Source organism: Terrapene carolina, unplaced genomic scaffold, assembly GCF_002925995.2.
Source record: "Terrapene carolina triunguis isolate 2854851 unplaced genomic scaffold, T_m_triunguis-2.0 Scaffold67, whole genome shotgun sequence".
Lineage (NCBI taxonomy): Eukaryota > Metazoa > Chordata > Testudines > Emydidae > Terrapene > Terrapene triunguis.
The window spans coordinates 17,199,156-17,210,545 of record NW_020664418.1 but is presented as its reverse complement, the minus strand read 5'-3'; the positions used below and the strand labels follow the sequence as shown (position 1 = coordinate 17,210,545).

General features: G+C 37.0%; 1 protein-coding gene across 1 annotated transcript; it reads left to right on the top strand.

Moving 5' to 3' along the window:
* Nucleotides 1-280: 280 nt before the first annotated feature.
* On the top strand, nt 281-6,127 carry CHRNA5 (cholinergic receptor nicotinic alpha 5 subunit). Its single transcript, XM_024218845.2, has 4 exons — nt 281-322; nt 2,210-2,319; nt 3,387-4,218; nt 5,966-6,127. Exons 1-4 carry the CDS (start codon nt 296-298, stop codon nt 6,125-6,127), a joined length of 1,131 nt encoding a protein of 376 aa, XP_024074613.1. The 5' UTR covers nt 281-295.
* Nucleotides 6,128-11,390: the final 5,263 nt, after the last annotated feature.

Genomic DNA, 11,390 nt, shown 5'->3' with positions numbered 1-11,390 from the left:
TGTAAAATATACAAAGTAAATCAATGTTGGATGTGAGGGGGAGGGGAAATCACTTTTTCATTAACTTATTTTGGTTACTGTAATCTTAGTTGGTGGCTGTAACAATAGTAGTTAGAAAAAATAGACAAACAGGCTTTTCAAATGGAATCCTTCTCAATTAATATATTTGTATTGCAACTTAATGAGCCTCCTTTGAACAAAACCACAGTTGGTTACAGTGAATAAGCAGTGTAAAATCATTGTTCCCATAAAAACATGCTGTTTAAATTTTTTATAGGATGAGAAAAATCAGTTGATGACAACAAATGTTTGGATGAAACAGGTATGTGCAAATGTCAACTGAAGAGTCCACTGAGTGACTAAAATGTAAAGTTGTAAGCAGATTTTTTAGGTGGTTGTATATTTATAGGATCTTCATCTAAAAACTATATTAACCTTTATTTTATATAGCATGTTTAACACAAAAGGCACATCATAATGCTCGAAAGAAGTAATAGCCACAAAATTCAGTTAAATAATTAAAAAATACATCTAAAAGCTTTTTCAAAAAAGAAAATTTCTAATAAAAGTGACATATTTTAGATACATTTATTAAATGAAGATACATATATTCAGACATATATTTTGAAATTCCTATAATGAAGCATCCAGTTTTTAGTCAGAAACTGTCACAAGCACAAGATAGTATAGCTTTGTATAATTGCTTTTAAAAAATTATTTTAAAATTATACTGTTAAGATATTTTTTATCCTATTTTGATTAACAAAGCTCAGGACTTTTAATTTCATGTCCAGTAATCTATCTGGAGGTCAAAGAGGAGGGGCTTGCTATAAACACCTAGTTGGTTTATTCTGCCCTAGGTAAAGGTATTAGATCATAAGCAGGAAGTGCCCTCAAGTTATAATAATCACAATCCAGAACTAAACTTTGACGCCGTTATTATCTTTAGATATATTTGTCACTGAGTTACCCTTAAATTGTTACAAAGGGTTTCCTCCTTTCATCCCACTTACCATCTTCAGTTCTCTAACTCTTCCCTGCACCTTTATTGACTTTGAGAAACGTTTAGGCCCCCTACGTGCAGTGAGCACATGGTTTACTAAATTATATTTATAGAACTTTCTCAATTTTCCTCTTTCCCATAAAAACTGCCATATATACTCAGTTGTTTTCAGTGTTGTTGCAATTGTGTTGGTCCCAGGATATGGGCGAGACAATGTAGATGAGGTAATATCTTCTATTGGACCATCTTCTGATGATGGAAAGTATAAGCTTTTGAGCTACACAGAGCTACTCTTTCCTTCTACAGACTAGAAGAAGAGCTCTATGTAGGTTAAAAGTTTGTACCTTCCACCAACAGACGTTGGTCCAGTAAAAGATATTACCTCACCTTTCTTGTCTCTTATTTATACTCAAGCATTTCTTTTTAGATTAGCTATTAAATAGTTGACTGAGGTGGGGGAGTACGTGGGACTCCCTTACACTGGTTCTTGAAGCAGAAGCCTGCCCTTACCAACACCTGCTACTACTTCAGAATAGCAAGAAAGTCTGGTGAAATCCACTTATGCCCTCCCCAACTATCACTGTTCAGTACTTTAACTAGATGAACCGGTTCAGTTAAAATAAGTGGCCTAAACCGACATTTAAAGCTCTACCCAAATGGTGAATCTTTTGAGATCCTATTTTTTCTTGCACTTCTACATTTTCTAGTTCAGAAATAAAAGTACCAAAATGTTAAGGTGGAGTTATATTATTTCTAGTGCTGACAGATCCAAAAAGCACTGGCAATCTCATGAGACAGCAGGATCTTCTTTTCTGACCCTAAAGTACAGATCAGCTTTAGATAAGCTTCCAAACTTTTGGATGCTTATCCAAACCAAACTTTTTCAAGTTTGCCCATCCTTATTTTGTAACTGCTTTAATTTATGTGAATACATTGTTAAAGAGGCTTTTAATATTTTTAAAAACTCCATACAGAAGTACTGTGGAACTAAATGGCTCTTAAAATTGAAGAAAGAAAAATTGGACCAGGTAGATAATGACTAACTGGGTCACCATGTTCATTTTAATATGTGAGATGTGGAGGCAAAAAGTCTGATCTCTCTTTTACATCCCTTCTACTTCTTTTTCATCCAAAAACTATCTATCTATATATTGCCTGTTTTAAGTCAGTTTTAAAAATACTATAACATTTATCATGTATTTATAGGAATGGATAGATGTAAAATTAAGGTGGAAACCTGAAGACTATGCTGGAATAACATCTATTCGTGTCCCATCAGAGTCTATCTGGATTCCAGATATTGTGTTGTATGACAAGTAAGATTTTAATCTTATTCTATAAAATAAATCTACCCCTGCCACATTGACCATCCACTCTCCACATAGAATGAGGCATGGGTTCTGCAGGTAAATAGTGTGTGATCCCATAATTACACTGTATTGTAATACATGCACATAAGGTGTCAGAATTAAAAATGCATGGACTGCCTTACCTTTGGCATTTCCAGACTTCTGAGTGCTTTGCTTTACAATCTTAATTTTTTTTAACATTTCCTTTTTCTATGAAATTTTCTAGGACTTTTTAAAAAAAAATAGTTAAATTCCTTCATATGAAAAGATTTGCTAGTCAGAAGTAGAACACTGTCCTGCACAAACATGCATTCATTTATGCTAGGGCTCCTGCAGAGTCCTACCAGAGTGCACAGTTCTGAATACAAACTAGTAGGCTGAGGCTGTCAAAATACATCCTCATATATATAATACTCAATATACAAAGATGTTAAATGAAACTTTACTCACCTTTCTTATACATCTATGCAGAGAGGTAATAGAGCTTGGAGAGACTGAATTTTGAATGAAAGTTTCTGCTCAACTTATATTTGCATACACAGTGCCTGTAGAACACTGGTTAATTGTTTAGTTAAACAAACTCTGTTATTGTATTTATAAAACAAAAAAAGTTTGGAAGTGCTAAGTGTATTGTTTGTTTTTTGCATGCATAATTAAGTTAAAGTAAAATTGATTTTCACCAGCCCACCAATATGCACATCTGTTAAGCAGGGGTGATTCCTATCACAAGTCAAGTTTTGACCCCCTCTTCTGAGGCACTAGAGCTGTTCAGAAAAGTTGCACAAATATTATTATAATGGGGAAAACGTTTGTTCATGGTTTGCTTTTCCTTAATCAGCTTAAACTTAAAAAAATAGAGTCCTGATCTAAGGACAAAAGTGCAAAATTTCCACTCTAAAGGTAAAAATCTGAGAGTGATAAGCATCTGAAATGACACTTTGGAATGGTGACACTTAATAGGAAACCTTAACTAAAAGCATCTGGTTGTAATGTGTGTAATAACATAGCCAAATATGCATATTTTTTCCTTTCAGTGCAGATGGTCGTTTTGAAGGAACATCTACAAAAACAGTAGTAAAATATGATGGGACCGTTGCTTGGACTCCCCCAGCAAACTACAAAAGTTCTTGTACCATAGATGTTACATTCTTTCCATTTGACCTCCAAAACTGCTCCATGAAATTTGGTTCCTGGACCTATGATGGCTCACAGGTTGATATTATTCTAGAAGATTATGATGTTGACAAGAGAGATTTCTTTGATAATGGAGAATGGGAAATAGTAACTGCAACAGGGAGCAAAGGGAAGAGAACTGATGGATGCTGCTGGTACCCATTTATTACATATTCATTTGTAATTAGACGGTTGCCTCTTTTTTACACACTGTTTCTCATTATTCCGTGTATAGGACTTTCATTTTTAACTATCCTTGTCTTTTATCTCCCTTCAAATGAAGGTGAAAAAATTTCTCTCTGCACTTCGGTACTGGTGTCTTTGACTGTCTTTCTTCTTGTTATTGAAGAGATTATACCATCATCTTCTAAAGTTATACCACTTATTGGAGAGTACTTGGTGTTTACTATGATTTTTGTGACACTGTCCATTGTGATAACTGTCTTTGCTATTAATATTCATCATCGTTCCTCTTCTACTCACAATGCTATGGCACCTTGGGTCCGCAAGATATTTCTTCATAAACTTCCAAAGATACTTTGCATGAGAAGTCATGTAGATAGATACTTTGCTCAGAAAGAAGAAACTAGCAATATCAGTGGATCAGAATCATCTAGGAACACCTTGGAAGCAGCTCTAGATTCTATCCGCTACATTACAAGACATATCATGAAGGAGAATGACGTTCGCGAGGTGTGTGTATTGGTGATGTTGCACTCATTTGTTCAGATTAGAAATTAGAATAGAAATCTAAACAATGGCTTAGAGTACCTGTCTCTGTTCTTATCTAGTATAGCAGTGACCAATTATTTCCTGAAATAGCTAGAAATGCTAGCTTTGTTTCAAGATGTCCTGCTTTTGGGAAGTGATTAAAAAGGCCTTCCAGTAAACAAGTACATTTTTGATAGACTCCGTATGAGTACTGTATACTTTCTGCAATGGTGATCAAAATCTGTCTGGCTCCCTTTTACAGTTAAGCCTTTTGTGGTCTTTCTGAAAATATTTTCTTGTAATTATAAATCCCTTAAAAGATGTTTGGTCAATTACAACAGTAGAGTGAATGAATATTCTAAATCTTATTTTGCTTGTAGGGTTGCTACTGGACTATTTCATTATCACATTGTTGTTGGAGAGTATGTATTCTTAATTTTAACACATGACAAGATATCTTTGTCATTTTAAATTTAATTGATTTTTATAATTTAAAAAATACACATTAAAGCTATCTTATGTGCAGTTCAGCAAAAATAGAACTAAACTTAATTTTGCAGTCTTAAGTCCAAACCAGAACAATGTATTATTATTAATTATTTGTGTTACTGTAGTGCCTAGTAGATGTAATCAGAGACCGGAGGCCCATTGTGCTAGGCGCTGTACTAGTATCTTATCTTCGTGCATTTTATATATAGTATCTCTGTATGTACAGTATTTCCTATCTGTATTATGGCTACTATATTGTTACTCTCAGAACCACAATGTTGAATTTTATGTGTCTGATCCTTCTCTCACTTTCACTGGTGTAACTTTGTTGATTTAGATTTACACTAGAATAAGTGAGTGGAGAATTATTTTTCAACTGTGATGTTGCACCAACATATGTTTTTTGCATTGAACTACAAGTGAAGGGGTATTTGTAAGGAAAAAATGTGCAGATGTATTTATGCATCAAGCAATCACACATTCAAATAACTGCGTACCTGAATGTGTGCTAGGGGTACAACAGTTGCTCTGGGTCAATTTCCTTTTTATCACTTGCATTCTTTGCCATAATGTTGCAATATCTTGATTTTAAATATATATTTATAAATATAGTCTATATATTGTGAGGGAAAACACTAATAAGAGAAAAAAATCATAATCTACGGTCTTGATCCTACAATGAGCTTCCCCTAGGTAGGCCCCAGTGCCTGCAGGATCAGGGCCTTGGTCTAGTAGCTGGATCACTTGTAAATATTTTACTTATCTTTCAATAAGTGGGGGAAAAAAACAGAACTAATTTGATTTCTCATTGTGGGTCCAATCCTGCTAACAGTTGCTACAGGTGGACTTTTTGCTACTGTGAATATTGCTATTGAAGTATGCTAGTAATGAGGTGTTGAATACTTTCATCTCCCAGGAAGTTGAAAGTGTTCAGCACCTTGCAGAATTAGGCCCTGATTCTTTGGCTGTAACTAAAGTATTCGGCCCTCTTCCCCAAAATGAGTTTGACAACTTTGCTCTAACTCAAAGTGTAACAATAGAAAGACCTTGAATGTTTATGGAACTGGCAAAATAGAAAAATTTATACTATGTGCTAGCTTCTTCAGTCCTTATTCAGGCAGAAGTCCCATTGACATCACAATATCAATAGGACTTCTGCCTGAATCAGGACTATATGATTTGGCCCTGTATTTGTAAATGTTCTAGAATATTGAGCAATTCTTGTTTGTTTGTTTTTTAGGTTGTTGAAGACTGGAAATTTATAGCTCAGGTGCTTGATCGAATGTTTTTATGGACTTTTCTTCTGGCTTCAATAATTGGATCAATTGGGTTGTTTATTCCTGTTATTTATAAATGGGCAAATATAATAGTACCAGTCCACATTGGAAACACACACACATAAAATATTAGTGGGATACCACTTCTGCTATGAACGTGATTCTTAAAAGGTACATGGTAGTTCTATGTTCATGCAAATAGTGTGTATGGCACATTTTTAATAGAATTATAATCTTAAGTATAAGGAATCATGCCTATATTTAATCATGGCATTTTAGGACATGTGCAATACCTACTGCTTAGCTGTTAGCCTACTAATTCATTTCTAAATCTGGACAAAATCAAACACACCTTTTCAAACACTTGCATGTATTGTATGCCCCCCCAAAATACAGTACATAGATAACTGCTGAGAACTAGAGGGATTTAAAAAACTTTTTAGATGCTAGTTGTTTTAGAATTGGCAAAACACTATATAAACTATACACTGTACTACTGAGTGTTAAAAGTGTGTAGATGTTTATGTATTAGAGCATTGTGGTTGGTTACTTAACTTACCACAATGAGCAGAAGAGGATTTTAAGAGAATAAATTCTTTTGAGTGTTCTGAAAATTTGAGTTTTTAGAGTAAATTACAAATATTAACCATCTATTCTAATGCACTAGGTGTAATATGTACATTAAAATAATCTATGGTTCTATATTTGTCTTTATTTACACATTTTCAATGAAAAATACTATTAACTTTAAAGACACAGCTCAATTATCAGTTTAAGTTTGGAATTAATACTATTTTGCACTTCTGTAATTTACCAAAAATAAACCTCGCAACAGGTATATTGTATTGTTTCAGATAGGGAAAAAGAGGCAAAAAATTAAATGACTTGTCCAAAGTTGCACTTGAATTCTGAAATAATTCTGATTCCCAGTCCTGTGCTATAACCACAAGACTATATTTCCTCTCTAACATTCTTTGTTTTTCAAAATGACATTTGTAAGCACTTATACAAAACAAGAATTTGAGTCCTGGTTTCTGAAGAAAACTTGCTGAAAGCTGTGCATGTCTTTATAACCAAATTCAGTTAATTCAATTCTTCACTTTTGGACTCATACATAAGTCTGAATTATAAGAATTAAGCTTCGGTGGGAACACATTCTTTGTTTTTTTTTAGCGGTATTGGCAACTAAATATATTTGCATAATAAAGCATCTTTTTTAGTTTTTTAATTTTTTTAAAAATAAAACTGTATTTATTTGACATCTATTCAATGTACAGCCATCTGGTCTGAAGCAAAATTCTGTCTCTGGATTTAATTTTTTTTTAATGTAATTCATAGATTACAAAGCCAGAAGGGACCATTGTAATAGTGTAATCCAGTGGCGGGCAACCTGTGGGCCGCGGGCTGCACGCGGCCCGTCAGGGTAATCTGGTGGCGGGCTGCAAGACAGTTTGTTTACATTGACCGTCCACGGGCATGGCTGCCCGCAGCTCCCAGTGGCCGCGGTTCACCATTCCCAGCCAAGGGGAGCTGCAGGAAGAGCCGTCGCTTCCCGCAGCTGACATTGGGCAGGAACGGCAAACTGCGGTCACTGGGAGCTGTGGGCAGCCGTGCCTGCGGATGGTCAATGTCAGCAAAATGTCTCGCGGCCCACCAGCGGATTACCCTGACAGGCACCCACGAGCCACAGGTTGCCAACCACTGGTCTAATCTGACTTCCTGTATAACATTGGCCATATAATTTCCCAAAAATGATTCTTAGAACGTATCTTGAAAAAGTCATCTGATATTGATTTTAAAATTTCCAATGATGGAAATTTACCAAGACCCTTGGTAAATTATTTCACTGATTAATTACCCTCACTGTTTAAAAATTTATGCCTTATTTCCGGTCTGAATTTGGCTAGCTTCAACTTCCAGCCATTGGATCATGTTACACTTCTCTGCTAGATTGAAGAGCTTGTTATCAGATATTTGTTCCCCATGCGGATGTTCATAGTCTGTAATGAAGTCACCCCTTAACCTTCTCTTTGAGCTAAATAGATTGAGCTCCTTGAGTCTGTCTCTGTAAGGCATGTTTTCTAATACTTCAGTCATTCTCATGGTTCTTTTCTGAACACTCTCCAATTTTTCAACATGCTTCTTGAATTGTGGTTGCTAGAACTGGATACAGTATTCCAACAGCTATCACAACAGTGCCAAATGATAAGTGCTGAGAAACCTTTCTGCTGCAACAGTGTTGTTACTGGTCTTGGAGCTCTGATGTCAGCTGCATTAGCAGACACTGAAGCATGTTAATTCAGCAGACCTCGATGTTAATCATAAGAAAGACCACCAGTTTGGTTCAGTGGTGAAGGCACTTGGTCGACAAAGCACGGTACTAGGGCCCCATAGGAGCTACATGTACACTAATACATGTATGCCCGCAACAATGGTACCAGCTCAGTCAGCGCACCAGGACACTGTCCCCTAGGCTGGTCAAAGATGCCTCGCCTATGACGTCTTATATACACTGATACAAACAAGTTATGTATTACACTCCAAATGTTGTTAGTTACCAACCCTACACCTTGTACCTGCTAGTTCAAACAAAACACCATTATCCTGTCATCCAATTGTTATCTTACGAGGGGTTGGTTTTTTCCTGTGCCATATCTTAAGAATGTGTTTACATAGTTACTTGAGAACTCTGGATGACCTGCACCATCCTCTCAGGTCAGGAATGTGCTTACTTGATGTTAGCTAATACGTAGGGTGTTGTTATTTTGTCAAGGCCAGGCCTACTCTGGTTCACAGCCTTTGGTTCACACTTTTAGTTATGCCTCGCGCTCCAGCAAGGCCTACACCAAATACGATAAAATAACCTCTCTACTGTAGGTGATTTGTGTGTGGGAGGGGAAGGGATGAAGGGTCGAGTGCCTCCCCCCCAGCAGCCAGCCTGAGTGGGGAGTGGAAGGGGCAGGGCCAGAGCCAGAAGAGAAGGGGTGGGACCAGAGCCTCTTCCAGCCACGCTGCCTGGGATGCTGTCTAGAGCAGCGCAAGTATCAGAGGGGTAGCCATGTTAGTCTGTACCACAAAAATAACGAGGAGTCCGGTGGCACCTTAAAGACTAACAGATTTATTTGGGCATAGGCTTTTGTGAGTAAAAAACCCACTTCTTCAGATGCATGGAGTGAAAATTATAGATACAGGCATTAATATACATTGGCACATGAAGATAAGGGAGTTACTTTACAAGTGGAGAACCAATGTTGAAGGTCAATTCAGTCAGGGTGGATGTGGTCCACTCCCAATAATTGATGACTAGGTGTCAATACAGACTTCAAAGAGAAACTGCAGAGCTACAATTCATTTGCAAACTTAACACCATCAATTTGGGTTTGAATAGGGACTGGGAGTGACTGGTTCACTACAAAAGCAATTTTCCCTTTCTTGGTATTGACACCATCCCTCCCCAGCCAGGTTCTCACTGCTGAACACAGAACATGCCAGGGTGTGGGAGGCTGGGCTCCAGCTCACTCAGCCACTGTCCTGGAAGACAAGCCCGGGAGGCAGCCCTCCACCACCGCTGCCAGGTGCTCTCCCAGACAGCTGCTGCGCTTCCCTGGGCAGCATCTGGGAGTGGCTCGGTCCCACTCCCTGCCTGTGTTTGGCTGCCAGGGAGAGCAGCCGAACAGCCGGGAGAGGGGGAGGTCATGTGTCCTCCCCTTTAGCTGGTATCCCCCAGTATGGAGGGCACCCATCGTCTTCTGAGCTTCCCCTGTTTATGCCTCCACTGATCGGATTAGCCTTTTTGGCCATAGCGTCACACTGGGAGCTCATGTTCAGCAGATTATCCATCCCCCTTCCCCCAAATCTTCAGAGATCCTGTTTCCCAGGATAGAGTTTCCCATCAGGTAAGTATGGCTTACATTCTTTGTTCCTAGATAGATTCATTTACATTTAGCCATATTAAAATATATATTGTTCCCACGTACCCAGTTTTTATCAAGTGATCCAGATAACTGCATCAGTGACTTGTCCTTTACATTATTTATCACTCCTCCAATTTTTGTCTTTTACAAACTTTCAGTGATGATTTTATGTTTTATTCCAGGTCATTGATAAAAATGTTAAATAGTGTAGGGACAAGAACAGATCTGTGCAGGACACCAGTAGAAACACACCTTCTCAATGATTCCCTGTTTACAACTACATCTGGAGACCTATTAGTTAGCCAGTTTTAAATCCTTTTAATGTGTGCCATGTTAGTTTTATATAGATCGAGTTTTGTAATCATAATGTTGTGTGATTCCAAGACAAACATCTTACAAAAGTCTAAGTCTATTACTTCAATACTATTACCTTTATCAACTGAACTTGTAATTTCATCCAAAAAATATCAAGTTAGTTTGACAGGATCTATTTTCCATAAACCCGGGATGATTGATATTAATTATATTATCCTCTTTTAATTCTATATTAATAGACTTCCGAATCAGCTGCTCCATTATTCTGCCTGGGATCATTGTCAGACTGAAAAGTATATAATTACTGGGGTCATCCAGTCTGCCCCTTTTAAATACTGGCACAACATTAGCTTTCTTCCAGTCTTCTGGAGCTTTCCTGAAGTTTCAAGACTTATTAAAAATCAGTATTAATGGTCAAACTAGTTCTTTAAAAACTCTTAGATGCAAGTTATCTAGACCTGCTGATTTAAAAATGTCTAACGTTAGTAGCTGCTGTTTAACATCCTCCTGAAATACTAGTGGAATGGAAAGAATGTTATATGATATGACTACATCATCTGTTTTTTCTCCAAATATAAAACAGAAATGTTTATTGAACTCTTCTGCCTTTTCTGCGTTATTATTAATGATTCTACCATTTCCATCTAGTAATGGACCAATATCATTGTTAGGATTCTTTTTGTAAACAAAACTGTTGTCCTTAACTCTGCTGTCCATGGATTGCGCCTTGTGTCCCTTTGCTTCCCTTATCAATCCTTCTACAATTCCTAGCTCTTGATTTATATTCATTACTGTCAACTTCCCCTTTCTTCCATTTGTTATATATTATTTTTGTATAGCTCCCTTCACTTCCCCTCTCAATTTCAGGTCAGTTTTTGCCAGTATGTTCTTCTTCCTCGATTGTGGAATTGTGGCTTTTGGGGCATCTAGTAAAGTGTCCTTAAATGATTCCCAATTATCATTCATGTTTTTCTGATTAAATTCATCCAGCTGATTTGGCTCATAATTGTTTTCAGCTTTGTGAAATTGCCCCTTTAAAGCACTGAGTATAAATATTACTGGTCTGGACTTTATTCTGTTTACACATTATGAGTGTGATCACGTTCTATGATCACTTCCTCTTTATCAGTCAAAATGCGGTCTAATATAGAATTCCCCC

Bases quoted from the DNA above. Each gene is read 5' to 3' on its own strand.
- CHRNA5 (XM_024218845.2), top strand. From the start codon at position 296: ATGACAACAAATGTTTGGATGAAACAG. The intron at 323-2,209 runs GTATGTGCAAAT...ATGTATTTATAG, and splicing joins CAAATGTTTGGATGAAACAG to GAATGGATAGATGTAAAATT. The intron at 4,219-5,965 runs GTGTGTGTATTG...TTTGTTTTTTAG, and splicing joins AGGAGAATGACGTTCGCGAG to GTTGTTGAAGACTGGAAATT.